At 38.2% G+C, this 17,529-nt stretch overlaps 1 protein-coding gene and 1 long non-coding RNA gene across 3 annotated transcripts; one reads left to right on the forward strand and one right to left on the reverse strand.

Moving 5' to 3' along the window:
* The first annotated feature begins 1,211 nt into the window (after positions 1 to 1,211).
* LOC311253834 (uncharacterized protein) lies at positions 1,212 to 13,740 on the forward strand. Of its 2 annotated transcripts, XM_084384313.1 has the most exons (31): positions 1,212 to 1,354; positions 1,490 to 1,648; positions 1,829 to 1,873; positions 1,983 to 2,075; positions 2,172 to 2,246; positions 2,975 to 3,063; positions 3,162 to 3,264; positions 3,386 to 3,502; positions 3,607 to 3,758; positions 3,913 to 4,059; positions 4,395 to 4,455; positions 4,583 to 4,711; positions 4,856 to 4,951; positions 5,078 to 5,175; positions 6,443 to 6,518; positions 6,733 to 6,884; positions 7,116 to 7,226; positions 7,369 to 7,899; positions 8,768 to 8,934; positions 9,033 to 9,255; positions 9,469 to 9,541; positions 9,629 to 10,374; positions 10,463 to 10,542; positions 10,903 to 10,980; positions 11,104 to 11,309; positions 11,425 to 11,524; positions 11,625 to 11,787; positions 11,890 to 11,987; positions 12,237 to 12,384; positions 12,670 to 12,796; positions 13,461 to 13,740. In XM_084384313.1, the coding sequence occupies exons 1-12, from the start codon at positions 1,226 to 1,228 to the stop codon at positions 4,652 to 4,654; spliced, it is 1,242 nt and encodes a 413-aa protein (XP_084240439.1). In that variant the 5' UTR covers positions 1,212 to 1,225; the 3' UTR covers positions 4,655 to 4,711; positions 4,856 to 4,951; positions 5,078 to 5,175; positions 6,443 to 6,518; positions 6,733 to 6,884; positions 7,116 to 7,226; positions 7,369 to 7,899; positions 8,768 to 8,934; positions 9,033 to 9,255; positions 9,469 to 9,541; positions 9,629 to 10,374; positions 10,463 to 10,542; positions 10,903 to 10,980; positions 11,104 to 11,309; positions 11,425 to 11,524; positions 11,625 to 11,787; positions 11,890 to 11,987; positions 12,237 to 12,384; positions 12,670 to 12,796; positions 13,461 to 13,740. The 2 variants fall into 2 exon arrangements, with proteins under 2 accessions (XP_084240439.1, XP_084240440.1); XM_084384314.1 differs by lacking the exons at positions 9,469 to 9,541; positions 9,629 to 10,374; positions 10,463 to 10,542; ... (6 more) ...; positions 12,670 to 12,796; positions 13,461 to 13,740 and having other exon boundaries at positions 9,033 to 9,258.
* Positions 13,741 to 14,525: 785 nt separating this feature from the next.
* On the reverse strand, positions 14,526 to 16,539 carry LOC311253835. Its single transcript, XR_014621956.1, has 3 exons — positions 16,513 to 16,539; positions 15,431 to 15,707; positions 14,526 to 15,181 (listed from the first exon to the last, which is right to left on the reverse strand). It is a non-coding gene; the product is annotated as an uncharacterized lncRNA (long non-coding RNA).
* Positions 16,540 to 17,529: the final 990 nt, after the last annotated feature.

The raw sequence follows: 17,529 nt of genomic DNA on the forward strand, positions 1-17,529 counted from the left end.
ACAGACGTGCAATAGATGTCGCATGTACAGAGCAGATCAACGAGATCACGATGTATACAATTATAATGGATGGTTGACAGGAATGAAAGCACATAAAGAGGCATCACAGCAACAACAATGAAATGCACATGGAAATGTGATTACTAGTGATAACAGTAGTAGTGGTTAACGGTAAGGATAGTATGTAGTATTGCATTACAATAATAGTAGTGGAACGTATGTAACAGAGATATGACTAATATTAGCGACAGTAGTGGTGGGTGTCAGGCAGGGCCATGGCAGTAGGCGCATCCATAATCAGGCAGGGCCATAGCAGTAGGCGCATCCACGATCCACGAACCGGGCGCGGCCAGGATCCATGGGAGCCTGTAGGACTAGAGAGCACAAGGACTCCGGGGAAGAAGTGAAGTCAGTGACATGCAGAGATGGGGCATGTATACAGGCATAATGTATACAGATGGAGAGGAGAGGAGGAGAGAGAAGCTCAGTGTGTCATTTGTCCCCCGGACTAGGCCTATAGCAGCATAACTAAGAGCTGGTCCAAGACAGGCCTGGGCCAGCCCTAACTATAAGCTCTATCGAAAAGGAAGGTCTTAAGTCTACTCTTAAAGGTAGAGAGGGTGTCTGCCTTCCGGACCAAAACAGGAAGATGGTTCCACAGAAGAGGAGCTTGATAACTGAAGGCTCTGGCTCCCATTCTGCTTTTGGAGACTTTAGGAACTACAAGTAAGCTTGCGTTCTGGGAGCGCAATGCTCTAGTTGGGTAATAGGGTAGTATGAGCTCCTGGAGATATGATGGTGCCTGACCATTAACAGCTTTGTAAGTGAGGAGAAGGATTTTAAACTCTATTCTTGATTTCACAGGGAGCCAGTGCAGAGAGGCCAATACAGGAGTAATATGATCTCTTTTCTTAGTTCCTGTCAGTACACGTGCTGCAGCATTCTGGACCAGCTGGAGACTCAAGTGGTGTGTTTAGTATATGGGAGTAGAAATATAGGAGTTGTATTATAAAAAACATTGTGACACTATGAACCACCCGCACAACTATGACAGTGAAAAACTAAAATTCTGTATTTCTGTGATCACAGCACACAGGATGCAACCTATTGCATTGCTCTTCCATTATTTAACAACCGAGGACATGCAATACACCCTTACATTATAAATAACACCGCTGTTAAGGAATAGTGCCTTTATACATGTGTAAAGACCAAATAATAATATATGGGACACTGCCACTTCCACCGCAGTGGGACACTGCCACTTCCACCGCCACCTATTGCTGTTCCAGCAGACAAGGTCCAAGACATCACTTTTCAGGCCAGCAACTACAGCATATCTGAAGAGGACAAGGTTAGTAGCTGCATCTGATGTTTTTCACATAAAAACAGTTTGAAAATCGTACAATGTGAACATAACTTTTCTCATTTTGTACTTCCATAATGATTATGAATTGTATAAGCTAATAGAAAACACTGCTGTTTGTAGAGCACTTTGAAAAGTCTTCTAACTGGATCTCGGGACGAAAATCAAGTTTTGACTAAAATCGGGAGAAAGTTCCAGATTTCAATAAAAGACATTAAGAGTGTTTGCCCTCTGGATTTACTGGACGACACCTCATGGACGATGCCGTGGCTGACAGATGATGTGAGTATGACAGTACTGTTAACATTATTAAATCTATTAAGACGTATATGTTTACAGTCAGACATGCAGTCTGACTAAAGATAAATGCTGTGGCTCATGTCAGTGTGCACTCAAGTGTGTGGTGACAATTTTTATGTGCTAAATCCTGCAAAAACTGATATCACCATCTTTTTTATTCAGGCTGTCAATTTCAGAGTGGCACAGATTACACGGGCCTGCAGTAAGGTAATATGAAGTACTTGTGTGTATGCTTTTGTCAATTCTGAACAAACACAACATCCTCAGTAAAGGTAGGAGACAGTAACACTTATAAATCTTTATCCCCACTGCACAGTCTGTGAGTTTGGCTCACTTTGACAACATTCTGTGGAGTCGGGACTGGATAAGAAATGGCCATGTCCAGGACAAAACTGTCAAACACTTAAAGGTGGGTTTGCCATTCTTGAAAGATGTATGTCTTTACAATCTGTCTTTTTAACATGGACATTTAATACTGAAATCGCTATTGTCTCCACTGCACTAGACTGCAGACCGAATATTTCTGCCAAGGCTTGTGGGTCACAGCACTCCTGAGACTGGAAACCACTTTATCCTTTGGGTAGGCCAACATGACAGCACATCAACCATGTCATAAAAATGATGTTAAACACATGTATATCACTATAATTATTCAAAAGAGATGCTTGGACCATGTTTGCTGCAGCAAAGTGTTAGCAACATGTTAAATTTGTGTGTAATTTTACTTCAAGAATTAAAGTGAACAGCAGGTAAACAGTAGCCAAAGTAGTATAAAAGTTATCACCCAAACATGCATTCAGAATGAAGAATGCAATAAACATATGATGCTATATTTGAAATACTATGCAAGAAATGTTTAACACTTATATTAATAAATAACACAAATAATAAGTGTAATGTGAGACATTTTATCAGTTACTAAAGGGGAGTTTTGCATTCCCCCATGGTAGTTGAGCTCATATTTGACATGTAAATATGCATTTTTATCTTTTAAGAAGACAATCATATTTACTCAAGTCCAGCATATAAATATAGGTCTCACACAGTGGACATGCTGCAATAAAAAAGTCATAGAACATTAGGTAAGAACATTTGTAATGATGTACTGTATAATTGATATGTTATTTTGTATAGCCTTAATGGTGTGATAAGACAGAGACTGATGGACAATATATAAATGTATAAATGCACCGATAACTTGGTTAGAAAGTTATCACTGTGGCTATCAAAAGCATTACTTTTTCTCTGTAAGACAAAACAAAAGATGTAACTGCAGATATATGTGCTTCTGGTATCTTTATGACTTAGGTACTAGACTTCTCAAACAAAGAATTGAGATTGTACGATTCTTTGAGGATTCAAACAACAATGACAGATGACGACATGGCTCTTCTGAGGTGAGAAGTGAAGACACAAAATTCAGAGGGTGGTTCAAAAATTTAGGCAAGGGAATTACTGTCATAGAAATGTGACCCCTTATGTTTTGTTATCAAAGTAATGTCTTCAGAAACCACGGAGGTCTCAAGGGATGGAAGGTCACATTCCCAAAGCAGTGGAGGCTGAGAGACCATGATAACTGTGGGATCTTTGTGTGCTCGGTAAGTAAACTGTTTCAGCTTTGTAGGAGCTGTCATCATTTGTAAAACACACAAACAGGATGACAACAAGAAATAACTGTTTTGTATGCCATTTGTGACTATGTTTTTATCCCACAAAAAGGCAGCTGAGAATGAGGTCCAAAACAGAGATGTCAGCAATGACGATCTCTCCCTCAACCAGTGTCGAACTCTAAGAAGACACAATGCGGCTGAGATGATAAAAGGCCTGAGTGTTCAGGTCAGATATATTAAACTTTTCGCTTAAAGCCAATGTTTACTCAAAGAGAATTCAGAGTAATGTTATTTATGTTTTTATTTTTTTATTTTTTGTCATTCACACAGACTTTCCCACTCACCAAAGAAGACCTGGAAAAAATAAAATTTGAGGAGGACAGGATTCAGCAACAGGAAAAAAAAGCAAGCGACTCCAACTGTCATTGCTTAGCCTGGGAAAAACAAGCCTGCGTGTTTCAGCGGGTAACTGGCTCAAAGAGGTATTGAAGAAAGAAATTGAACAGCAATACGCAGCATTTGTGTAATGATTAATGCCAGGTGTTTGATACAAAAGTAGAGCATAATAAAGGTGTCTACAGTTTTAAGATAAATATAGTCGAATAAGCTGATAGACTGTTTCGATTTGTCTTGTAGAACACTCCACAGTCAAGTGAAAAACTTTTCTTGGCTCGAGTGTAAAAGCTGTGGAGGTTGGATACATTTTGAATGCGCAGGTGTGCAAGGAGACTGGACCACCAGAGAGTTCCATTGTGGTTGTGATCGCGACATGACTACATATCTGTAAGTATATGACACATGCTCATGTTCCATTAAATAACCTAAAAAAAAAAATTAAATAAATAAAAAAAACCTAATAAAATATCTCAAATAATTTGCTGTAATTTTATCGTTCTGTCATTACTGTATGAAATATGACCATAATTTGTTGAACAGTGATGTTTTTAAATTGTGCTAGTAGTACGGTACTTTAGCAAGCTGACTTTCAAAGAAATTACAATGTTTTTAAGTGTTGTCCTCCAGCTCAAAAGTCAATTAGGAACATTTTCTCAAATACATGTCTTTGCTATATTGCAATTACAAGCCGACCTCATAGTTCATGCTTTTACTTCTTGCAGGGATAAAGATATTGTGGAATCCACCCAGGCAGACAGCATTTTGACTGACAAAGAGATCAAGGTATTACTGACAGATTTCCCTTTTTGGGTTTGGGGTTTGGTTTGAAAGAATAATGACATCCTTTTTCAAACCTGACATGTTGCTTTTTAAAGGTATTTGGACTGATTAAACTATTTTGTATTCTCAGTGTTTGGAGATAGATCTTCTGTCAGGTCGCATTCTGTCAAACAGAATGTACCTGTTCAGGAACACAGGATAAGACCCAACACTGAAAGCATTCTATGCTGACCACCTGTCTGTTTTTGACGACATAAAGGTAAAGATTATACATGCATGTAATGCTAATATATTAATAAACACCTTACAAATGAAAAAAATAGTTCATGGTGTCTCTACGTATGAAACGCATACAATATGAAAATAAAGGCAAATATTAATGTTGTCATTATCAATATTTCAGACAGGAGAACTCATTGTCAGGTTAGAAGGGCTTGTTGCCAAACAAGTGGCTGTTGCTGAAAGAGATGCCTACTTAATTGAGGTCATTTTGCCAGAGGTAAGTACAACATAATTTTTTGTATCCAAGTTAGACAAATAAAAAGTTAATTATTTCTTGCCCGGGGGATTAAATGAATTGTGACAATAAAACCACAATGACAAATAAAATAAAAAATTGTTCCAGGTAGTCATCGAGTGGCTAACACAGCGGTTCAGCATCTGCCGGTATGAAGCAGAATGTATTCTGCTAAGTACCACCTTTTTGTGGAACAAGATGGAATGGTAATGTATTAACATTTAGAAACAGTATTTGCAAGTCAGGGTTAGGGTTAGGGTTAGGTGAGTGGTAAAGCATAGGGCAATATTTCAAGTCTGTCTTCTATTTATGTAGCGTTACCCATCCAAATTTGTCAAATCAAGTGGATATTTGATAACAGTAGTCCATTTTTGTATAAAAACATTTACTGTGTAAAAGTGTCAATATATTTTTTTAAAACAACAGAACGTCTAAAAATGGCACAAAAATACACATCTCAAAATAAAAAACATTTTGAATTTCTAACAGAAGCCCCTAGAGCAATTTTGAAGAAAATAAAGTCTATGTCATTTTCTAATACATTAAGCAATGACATTATTGCAGCATCACAAATGTCACAAATTAGTATAGTGATCAACAATCATCCCGTACCACGAGATCTCGCGATATAAAATCGTTAAACAATTTTTCGTGGAGGTTAAAAGCTGTCTCGCGATATGAGTAGCTACAGAACAAATGCAGAGCGGCAGCTCGTATAACGGAGTCTGACGTTCAACTGGCAACATTTAGAGTGCTTGGTGGAAGCAATAAGCGGCACCCGGTGACAGACAAGACGGGAACAACATGTAAGCACTATTATAAGCACTAATACTACAAAATAGTGCCGTACACTGCGGCTAACACGAGCACTATGCAAAGACACCCACAGATAGCATAGCCGAAGTTTTACAAGCATCTGCGAGTGACTGCGAGCTTCAGATGCTAAACCATGGTGTTGCTACTGTGACCGACAATTTACGCAAATTGTCGTTGTAGTTGTAGCCAGCTGTCTTTATCACGCTTGAACAAAAAATGTGTCAGTCTGTGTTTGCACTTTAAGTATTGAGAGACTATTATTATTATTATTATTATTATTATTATTATTATTATCTATTAATTTCTCATTTGAATTTATGGAAAGGAGTTCAGTAACAAGGTCACACACTAGAACTGAAATGACGTTCATTACAAGATAAGAACTATTTAAAACATTTCACGATGGATCAGCATTGTTTTGCATTTTGTGCAAACACTATTTTTCCAGTCACATATTTCATCATTGAAGTTGTCTTTGCAAATAGTGTTCAAAAAACGTCTCATTCTCGTGAACCCAAAATCATGTAGTGTCTCTGTCATGAGCTGGGTGTATCATCACACCACTGTTTTTCAACTAATCACGAAAGAGTTCAAGTGCTGCAGTTACATATTCAAGCTTCCACAAATAAACTTAATGCCTTTTCCATGACTTGGCAGGTTGGAAAGTGGAACTGCCCCAGGTGCCAAATGTGTGCAGACAACAGGAGGGCCTCACACAACGCACTTTGAGGAGGTACTTTATTATTCAATGATAACTACAATTTTTACTTGCATAGTAATTACCAGTCATAAGCGATCATCATCATTCACTGACATTTTGTGCAACCCAACACATCCACATATATGCCAAAAGGTACAAAGTACATCAGTGTTCTAATTTGGATAAATACTCAAGTAAAGTTTTGGTGCAGTAATTTTTAAAATTTTATTTGAATTTGTCTGCACAGCTTTCTGATGAACTTCTTGTGGAGGTGTTTCTGGAAGTCATCCTCATGGAAGGAGATGGCCATCGCAAAGATTGCACTTGTATGCAAGACGTTTAGGGACATTGTATCAAGTAAATGGTTCCGGAAGAGAGCACATTACAGATGGCTACAAAGTAAGTAACAATAACGTAAGCAAATGTATATACAGTGCCTATAAAAAGTATTCCCATAAGCTTTGGCTGGTGAAGAACCCGGGCAACAGTTGTTGTATACAGAGTCTCTCCCATTTCAGCTGCTGAAGCTTTTAACTCCTTCAGAGTAGTCATAGGTGTCTTGGTGGCCTCCCTCACTAGCCTCCTTCTGTGTTTTAATTATGTATTAATGTGTTGTTTTTTTCTCAATAGGTGTTGTGAATCTTCAAAAGTTTTCTTCTGCTTTTCAAGAAGAACTCAAAAGCATGTACACTATTGAACCTTGCACTGCCTGTGGATTGCTATACAAATCCTTCCCTGGAGGTATAAATGCCAGTTTTCTGATTCATAACAGTGCGCTCAGTTGCAGTTTTTTGGCTTTGTTGAGCTACATTTCATATCAGCAAACACCTGTAATGTGTTGTAATGTCAACCTTAACTGTTCATATCTCTCTTCTTCTTCAAGGATATATTGGGCAAGGGAGGAGAGTATGGAGCCAGAACGGTGACTTTAAAATTTGGCATCCAAAAAAAAAATTGGCATTGAAAACAAAACCAGTACTGAAAAAGGAAACATTGGCATTGAAACATTTGTATTGAAAACAGTTGTATTGGCATTGAAACAAGTATTGGCACTGAAAAAGGAAACTAATTAAAATAATTAAAATCTGAAAATCTTATTATTTTATTTTATTGGGATTTTTTGTATTTTTCAATGACAATCTTGAGATTTTTTCTTCATGTCACTTTTTTTTCAGTGACAGATTTTTTTACAATGTCAGTATTTTTTCAGTGTCACTGATTTTCAGTTTCAACTTTCTGTCACTGTTTTGGCGTCGAGAGGGAGGGGTCTGAGGGGAGGGGCAAGTAGAGCGTGGTTTGCATATAATTTGCATATCGGCATCCTGAAGAAGTGCGCAACCCGCCATCAGCCCGAAGCCTCTGGCATGGTGGCATTGCTAAAATGTCCAGTCCACCGGGAACTTCCAAACCGCAAGTAAGTCTGTTTTTTTTCTCTGCTATTTACATGTTTATTCACATGCAACCTGGCCTGTTTGGTTAGCTTTTAACGGCCGTTATGTTGTTTTTGTAGAGGTCCGCTGGAACATGTAAGTTTCTAACATTAGCCGTGTTGGCTAACTTAACCTGTGGTTAATGCAGGATCAAAAATAAACACCCGCCAAGCGCCGAACACGGCTAAAAGTCGGTTTTGGCAGAAAAATAAATTAATGTCATGTGTCACCGGCCTGGCGGTAAATACTTGTTGCTGCCAAGTAATAATACATCACAACAGCGGCTAACAGTAACATAGCCTGGGACGTTAACATTGACATGATAAACAGCAGGGCTTCGGCTGTGTAGTTAAGCTACTGACATCCCCAGCACACGCACACACACACCATACAGAGTCTCATCTTTGAGCCGCTAGCTCAGCTTCAACGCAGGTATGCCACAATAACTCTTACAAGGGCCGCGAATTTGCTTCTGGTGACGATAAAAATGTTCCAGCGGACTCTGTTTCCAGCGCGGTCATGGAGAGTCTGAGCAGCTAACTTACTGAGCTGTGACTACCAGCTCTGCTTTTCTCAGTTTACCTGCCACTGACAGATGAGCCAGAAAGTTAAATGTGGACCCTGAGTAAATGGTAGCTAATGTTAAGTCTCCAGCCCTGTGATGTTTTGCCGTTGTGTTTTTCACAAAGACCCTGGCCGAGTGAAAGTTAACTTTAAACGGCTGTTGTGCTGGTTTGGCAGCGGTCCACTGAAACCAATGCTAAGTTATTAGGTGTTGGCTAGCTAATCTGTGGTTAATGATAGTTAGCGTTAATTCTCCAGCCCTGTGATGTCTCTTTTCTTTTTCTTTAGGAGTTAGAGGCCAGTGTTATTGCTGCTGCACAAGGCCTCATAAACGTGCTAACGCAAAATATTCAGCAGCATCACACCCCAGCACAGCAGAATCCAGTGCAGTCACATGAGCAACAGAATCGACAAGCACAAACAACAAAACAAACAGTGCAGGAGGAGATGACCAGGTGTTTAATTTATTTGTGATCATATGTTTGACTTATTTGATGGAAAATTATATTTCATAATGTTGATTTATTTTCATCTGTTAACCTCCCACATGCAGGTCATTTCCTGGCTTCTTTACCAAAAGGAAAGGCAAAAACCGCTTTTCACCCTTACAAACCACTCAAGGGAAGCCGAAAGTCTGTAAGCCATTCAGTGTGTATGTATATTTGGTGAATAAGGGCTGTACCAGCACGCCTTCTGCACCTGAAGAGCTGGAGTTGAGCCAAGCAGGGTTGGGGAAGAGGTCCCTCACTTTGACGGATGATATGAGCCATGCAATGGTATTGCAACCACTCTTTAAATTTAAGTTAATCATAATTTTGGCATTACAGTCCAACTGCATGCACACTATTAAACTTGTCAATATACAGTAGTTATTGTGATGCTATTACTATACAAAACAATTTAAAGTATTAGTTATAAATACTTTTATTCGTTTTATTATACTGTCCTTTTTTAACCGCCTTTTCCCATTTCTGTTATTGATTTCTCAGGTAAATAAAATTCTCATTGAAGAATATCCCAAAATGGAGGGGGTGGAAGGGTGGTTGTTCTACAAGGCTTCAGGTGCATACCATTTTCAAACACCTTTCCTTTGGATGGTGCAGGAACACCAACATTCAGAACTCTTTCTCTCACTTTCTGTATTTGCAGGTGGCCACGGTAGAAGAAAATTGCTTGCCATTCCTCCTGATGTAGACGGGTATACAGGTAGACTGATTCGCAGTGTTTCGGGTGCTGGGAAGACGACCATGTACATTGTTCCACTGCAGCAGGACCTTGATCTTACTCCACTGCCATCTGATGCCACTGAATTTCAAAAAATGCCTAAGGCTGCATGCCAAGTGTGCAAAGAAAACATGCCTCTGCATATCCTAGCATTGCACATCGAGGGTTGTATGGAGTCTGCAGCAGATGATGATGATGAGTTAAATGCATATAACAGAGAAGATATGGCGAAACAGTACATATATTTGGGAATCACAGTGTAATAAATGGTAAAATACCATCACATTGTTTTGTAGATGGTAACACTATTTCATAACACATAAAACATATCTCAATATCTTATATATAAACTATACTCCTAACAATGATACATTTGAACTTTACGAAGCAAGAATTAAACCCTGTACTGTAATAATTCAGAACATCATGAAGTGCTCTGAGTTCCTCAGATGTTTTTTATAGACAGTTGAGATAATACACTGTTTGCAAAAAAGTGTCCGGAAATTTTTATTGTTTCTATGTATGTCGTAGCATTGATTATTTCTCCTCCTATGTATTTATGGATACAGCTGTTTGTTACTTTACAGGACTGGCAGAATGAGTTCGAGGTTCTTTCTGTCACAAACTCACCACTTGCGCACCCTAACAAAGAGTCCAGAGATTGTGGCCAGGTAATGATTTTGAGCTGATATCTTGAAAGATATGTAAAATTGCAGACAGAGACCTTGTGCAATTGATTTGAATATCTGTTGTCTACAGGATAGAAAGGAATGCCCTATATGTTGTGGCTGCTTTCCATCAGATGAAATTGTTCTGCATGCAAGCCTGTGTGGGGAAAGGTTTGCCATTCTATCATGTTATCATACATTTTATTTCCCCAACATATTGTCTTTGTTAAAGCTGTGTCTCCTTGTAATATATCTACTATGCACTATATCAGGGATTTGGGATTAATTTAAATATAATTTGCATCTTTATTTTAGCCTTCATAATGCACAAGAAATGCTGTGATAACACAAGAGTGTAATGGCAAGGTTACTCAATGGGCATCTAGGTTGACACATAGGTCCAAAATAACATCAGTAGAATGCCTTTTTACCATTGTTTTTCAGGTGTGCTGAAACATAAACATTGATATATTATACTGAATATTACATACAAATTGAATGTTTTAATGTGTTTTTGTTGATCCTTGTCAGTCTACAGGACATGTTGAACTACAGTACAGACAGCTGTGTGCTACGGGAGGGAAGCGTATCTATGGCCGATATGTCTAGGTGATTTTTTACCCCCATCTTTTTTCATCAGTCATTTGTTTTCCTACGGTGTCATTAAATTCAAAGTTAAGTAATTGATTTTTCTCTCTTTTTTTTTCTTTTTTTCTTGCTGCTTTTTAATAGTGACGATGATGTCCTCCAGTGGCTTGCAAGCCAAGTAGATGCAAGCAAAGATTTTAAGATCTGCATCACCCGGGACAACCTCGTCCAAAGAGGCCTAATTCAGTGGCAGAGACAGAAGAAGGGCTCCCCTGTCAACAAACTCAATGTGACTTTCATTGGCGAAGCTGGAATCGACACTGGAGCATTAAGCAAAGAATTTTTGACTGGTAATGTATCTTTTATGACAATCTCTCGCACCAAACACTACTGAAATCAGGTTCATAGGTACAATATTTTTTTATTTACTGAACGGTGTTTTCTGTCATCATTTATTGTATTTAGAAATGATGCATGGCATTGAGAGGCGATTGTTTGAGGGCAGTGGCAAGAAGGGAAAGAGTCCTGTCTACTCTATGTGTGACCTAGAAAATGGTTTCTACAGGTTTGCATTGTTTCCTAGTTATCCTACATTATGCAGTTTATGCAAGTAAAAGTAAAAAGTCACAATTACAATGTCTGCACTGTTTGTTGATGACATGCAGAACTGCAGGAGAAGTGTTTTCTGTCAGCCTAGCTCAGGGTGGCCCAGCACCATGCTTCTTCAGAAATTGGTGTTACCAGTTTCTTGCAACAGGGGACTTTGATGCTCTGCAGCTGACCAAAGATGATGTGGATGATCTTGAATATGCCTCACTCATAGAAAAGGTGAGTACATCTGCTATGAACAACTGTGCAAGACCATTAAAGGCTTTTCTTAGTGTACAGTATTTCATTGCTATACTGTTAATAAATTTGTTGTAATTTTAGGTGGAGGCAGCAACTGATCTGACACAGTTGACAGATGAAATCGTGAGTTGTGGTTACACTGGTTTGCTAAAGATGGACCGAAAGGACAGAATCATAAGGTCCGTACTTATTTTCCAGAGTACAATTTTTATTTTTATATAATTCATTTTGATGCACCCAGCATCAGTAGCCACTATAACAGAATAGTATTATTACTGTTTTTAGAAATGCAGCATTTGAACTTAAAATATAAATTTGTACAGCCTTGTCTTAGTCTTAATTTAGTTGTGTGGAAAAAAGCATGTATTTCCCTTTTGTTTATGGGTCTTCTGCAAATCAAGACAAACTTTGTTCCCTGTTCTCAATAGAGCCATTGTTCTGCATGCTACAATGCGTCTGACTCCTATGCTTCAGCAAATTAGAAATGGGATGAAGGTCTACAACCTTCTGGATGTGATTGGGAAGCATCAAACTCTCTGCTCAAACCTGTTTGTCCCCAAAGAGGACGATGACAGAGTAAGGATTCTGGGCATTAAATCATCCAGATTTGCTTTACTGCTATGACTTGATAATATGCTTAGAAACCCTACAGGATGTAGTAGTAGAGCTGCATCTCTTTATGATTGATACCATTATCTTTTTATGACTTTCTGTTATTGCTTTGCTTAACCTTTTTTGTTTTTGAAGAATACAAAGTCATATGTAATGTGGACCTGTGGTCTTTTTTCAAAGTTTCTATGTGTTCCTATATGTGTAGTCAACCCTCCTCCTTTTTTCCCCCCTTTTGCCCCCCCCCCCCAGCCGGATGCTGATTACATAATGAGTATCCTAGTGCCTGAGCTGAGTGAGAAGGGAAGTCCAAGGCAAGCAAGAGAAAATGCCATCATCAACTTCCTCCAGGACTTTCTACAAGACCTGGAAAACACAGGTTTGACTTAACCTGTCTTTCTCACATTTTAAAGTACTATACATATTTGCCATGCAAACAGCTGTTACCTAAAATGAGTAGAGCAGAATATGATTCCATGTACATGACCTACATTTGGCACTTATTATAGCACTCCACCAAAAAGGACCATCAATAGATTTCCTTTTTAGAAACATTAATTTTGTGGGTAATGGCGGGTGGCAATGCTTATGGCAAAATGGTCCAGGTTTTGAACTTCACTAGAGCCTTTATGGACTTTGCCCTCCACAGCCCAAAGACATAAGTAATAGATCAAAATACATGTTTCTTAAGAAAAAAAAAAATTCCCAGAATGCAGGAATATTGTTTAAGCTTATGTGTCCCCTCCAATGTTGAATGGAAACATATGCCTGTGGTGACAACATAGTACACTACAAATGTAATCAAAAGATTTCATACTGTATACCTGGTATTCTTTTGGATTACATTATTCTAGGACTATTCCTACCTTTTGTTTTTATCTTTCAGTTATGTCAGTGTATATTAAATAGAAATGAATGCAGTAGGGTTAGTTGAAATAGGCCTTTGGGATTAATCGTGCAAATTGGTAAATAGGGTTGGCTTCTTGCAGTGTTGGATTTTTACTCCATTGTAATGAAATACTCTGATTTGTTTTATCATGCAGATCAGAATGAAGACCAGAAAATGTGTGAGCCTCTGACCCAAGAGGAGCTGCTAAGTGAAGGGCACTGGAATCAACAAAAGCACGCAAGCCTGTCTGTCCCAACAGTAATGCAGTGGTTAACTGGACAAAGGCACAAGCCCCTTCTTCCATCAGAGAGGGCAGATTTTAAAATAAATCTAATATTTGAACACCACTGTAATGAGAAAATGCCTGGTCACCACATTTGTTTCCCACTTGTAAGTGCCTGCACAAATACAATAACTATTCCTGTCGAACATATGAAAACATGCACAGAGTTCAGAGATATAATGACAGTAGCAATCAGAATGGGTAGAGACTTCGGTCGTGTGTAGAGGTCATGTTTTGTGACCACTGATGTTTACTTGAAAGTCAGCCAGTATTGTGAATTTTTTTTGGCATTTTTGTTAAATCTGTTCAGTGAGCTATTTATTGTTCTGTGAGAGTCTTAATAAAAAAAATACAGATAGCAAATACAGATAAGTCAAACCATAAAAACAGCTCAATATTACGGTTTGGTTCTTCACACTTGATTCTCCCATTGCATTGTTTTTTTAGTTTGGGATCACTGCTAACAGTTTATTTGAAAAAAGGTCATTTAAGAACTCTGTATTTGCATTTTGTTTACAGCGCACTGACAAATGTACATGTAATGTAAAACCTTGAAATGTGATGCTGTTCCTCAAATTACAAGGTTACGTGTACTATTGAAAAGTTGAAATTGTTCAGTCTTCCACATACACATTAGTTTCAACATGTGTATGGCAAATTCATGTCATTTAAGTGAAATCAACTTTGTGGGGGTTTGGATTTTTTACTAAATCATCAGCAAAAATTAACTTGACAACAATAAATATGGACATAATGCGGTCTGTGGCCTTTATCATTTTTTCATTGTGAATATTAACTGAAGTGTTTTACTTGAGTATGTCTACAGTATTATGCTGTAAAATGGAACTAATGTGCTGTTTTCCACTGAAAAAAACCCCCAGCATTTCACTTAAGAGCCCAACACAATACAGATGCACATTATACAGCATGAAAGTGTTCAAATTCACATAGCTTTATTTTAAATTCTTCATTACCAAGATATCAAACATGACATACTGAGTTTGGTAGATGTGTAATGCAGTGCGAGATAACTGTCTAATGGTATTTAAGACGCCAGTTTAAAATATCTGCATACACTAGATTTAAAAGTTTGGCCAATAAAATTGTGGGAGGTTACATTTGGTTGTTTAAAACAAGTAACAGCAGAATAAAACTGGATCTCTTTTTACCATGACAGACTGAGTTGTTTATATACTGCATAGTAAAACCTATATATCCTAAACAATCTCCACAATAGTTCTGCACAAATACCTATTCATGCAAGCAATTACAATTTCATTTGTCTAAGAATCAGAAACAATTTTTTTGAAATCACAGAAACTGTTGAACATCTATTCTATATTGCAGACTGCATGTTATCCTGCAAAGTTTGAGTGAAATGTTACATAGTCAAGCGCAGCCTTGTAAATGTCTCTTCCATTGTCCTGGGAGGGAGTGATAGGATTGATGGCTGCCCTCAGTCCAGCCATAGCCTGTGGCCCCAGAGGGCACTGGATGGGTGGTAGAACTACTCCACCAGCAGCAGCAGCAGCAGCAGGAGCATCTTCTCTCAAACTGTCAGGGTTGAAGTCCAACAAGTGATCTTGCAAATCCTATAAATGGCAAGTAATTTTGTTATAACACTTGCCTTTTGTATACTTCACACATTTGATCTTCAAAGAATTCATTTTAATTTGTTGAGAGTACGAAAATACTGAATATACATTGTCGTTAAAACATATTTTGACTTCTGATTTGATCTATTTTTGCATTATTTGTCACAATTGTTTCAGATCTTAAAATATGAGACAATGGGTAAACCTGATTAAACATAGCTTGGATTCAACATTTTTGAGGTCTACCTCTAGATTCTCTGGAGCAGCCACAGGATACTGGAGAAATCCAATGGTCCAAAGTTGATTGGGAGTCAGGTTTTGTTCCGTACGCAGAGGATGGTTATCCCACCCAGCTGTAAAAGTGTCTAGGTCCATTTGGAGGCGTGGTACAAATATGTACTGGGCACAGAATAACTGCAGGCTGTTGGAGGGATCAAGCAGGCACTCCTCTTCAAGACCATGAAGTAGCTCATAATATACCCTTGTTACTGCCATCCACACGTCACGCCATAAGCGCTCCACTCTTAAGGAACAAAAATACAAAAAGTGCACCGTATTAATATTAGAATCACAGCCAGGGACACTCAAAATGTAGGTCAGACTTGGTTTCTCCTCTCTGCCTGCTTGGTGAACTGACTGACGCAACTGTCTTGATATGGATGCACTGCTATCCATTTCCTAGGTAACCCAAGGTTGAGATCATCTATATTTTGTTTCATTACAGATAGACTCTCTGTAGAAAGTGTTGCATGTATTGTAACATAATAGATTGCTTCTCTATTTTTCTCTGCAAAACGTTGAATGGGTTGCCAAATATACCCGGGCTGGCCATCCATATACCTGGGTGGCCCGCCCAAGTAAAGTCTATATGTGGGAAACATTGACTTAAGTTAACTTAGGTAAGCATGGTGTCTTGATTTGAACAAAAATCCAAGACTCTTCACGCATGTATAAAGTGGTGAACAATAACCTAATTTGGACACAGTGCATCTCTGTAGGCCTACGAAGGATAAATGCTTCCTGTGAGGATGTATCCTTCAGATTTGGTTTGGTACTGCAGTGTTCACTCTGTATTACTGTTGCAAGTCTCCCCGGCTGGCCGTCAATAAGAATTGACTTGCTCCCAAGAATTTCTATGACAGAAATCATTTTTACATAAATCATTTTTGGTGAAGACTGTTTACAGCGAGTCTGTGGATTATCCAAATTTACTAGGACAGAGATGTTGGTGTTACGGTCTTTGCAATGCAATTCTTTAATGCTTTAGGCATCAAAAAACAAATCATTGGGTTAGGGTTACTTAAAAGAAACACAACTTTGATATTTACCTTTGATTATGCACACTTTTCCCAGATATGTTGCTTGCTCTGCCACAGCCACGAATAGTGAACATGCATTGAGCAATGCCGACATTTTCAACCCCTTGGTCTCCTCTAACTCTAAATTATGACATAAGAAACAGAGATAAAGTCAAATGTTTTCAGTCAATGAATTTTGACAAAAAGACAATCATGCTCTTGCTGTTTTCTTACCTTAATGGAAAGCCAAACTTTTCAACTGAGCTCATGAAGAAGCCAAGTGCTGTTGATGCCTTGTTATTATTCGCAGAACCCAGGTACATTATCTAGAGTATAGTGACAAAATACTTGCGTGAATGTGCCACACTAAATAGAATATGGTAATACTAGGCTCAGCCGCATTGCTTTTTGAAAAAGTGTCAAATGTTTACCTTTCGTGAATAACCATCAATTCCAGCGAAGATAACAATACCATATCTGAAAGGAAAAATAAATTATCAGAAAGTGTATCAACTCTTAAAATTATAATAGCTCTACATACACAAATCATTAAGTGGGTCAATTCAGATTTTCATACAAGGTATTTCCCAGGTTTTCAAGTTTCATGTTAACTTACCATGAACCCATGTAACATTTAGAATCTTTTCCCTACAGAATTGCATGTTTCTTTTCTCACTGTGCAGTTATACTGTCAAAAAAAAGTTATCTTCATGATTCTGCTTTAACCAAATTACAATAAAAAAAATTAGGGTATTCAAAAAGGTTTAATCAGCAAAGATGGGCAGCATCCTCCGGTATATTTTCCACAATATTAAATGGATGGTTTACTAGGGGGGTATACAAGACATCTACCATCACTTTATTAAATAATTTCTTAATTAATTAATTTCACACTGTCCAAAGAGGACTACACATTCACTGGAGACAACTGCAAAGACCTTAAAGAAAAACTGTCAGTATTCAAGATGATGTTCTTGAGATGGTCTCATAGAGTGAAGTCCAATTATTTGTAAAAGCTGCACTTTAGACGGGACATCCCCCTATAAT

The sequence above is a fragment of the Pagrus pagrus genome (assembly GCF_965226575.1).
Source record: "Pagrus pagrus genome assembly, contig: HAP1_SCAFFOLD_51, whole genome shotgun sequence".
NCBI lineage: Eukaryota > Metazoa > Chordata > Actinopteri > Spariformes > Sparidae > Pagrus > Pagrus pagrus.

What these genes read in the sequence shown, in the direction of transcription:
- LOC311253834 (XM_084384313.1), top strand. Translation starts at nt 1,226, where the DNA reads ATGGGACACTGCCACTTCCACCGCAGTGGGACACTGCCACTTCCACCG. An exon ending in AAACTGTCAAACACTTAAAG is followed by an intron (nt 2,076 to 2,171) that starts GTGGGTTTGCCA and finishes CCACTGCACTAG; the next exon opens with ACTGCAGACCGAATATTTCT. An exon ending in CGCGACATGACTACATATCT is followed by an intron (nt 4,060 to 4,394) that starts GTAAGTATATGA and finishes TACTTCTTGCAG; the next exon opens with GGATAAAGATATTGTGGAAT.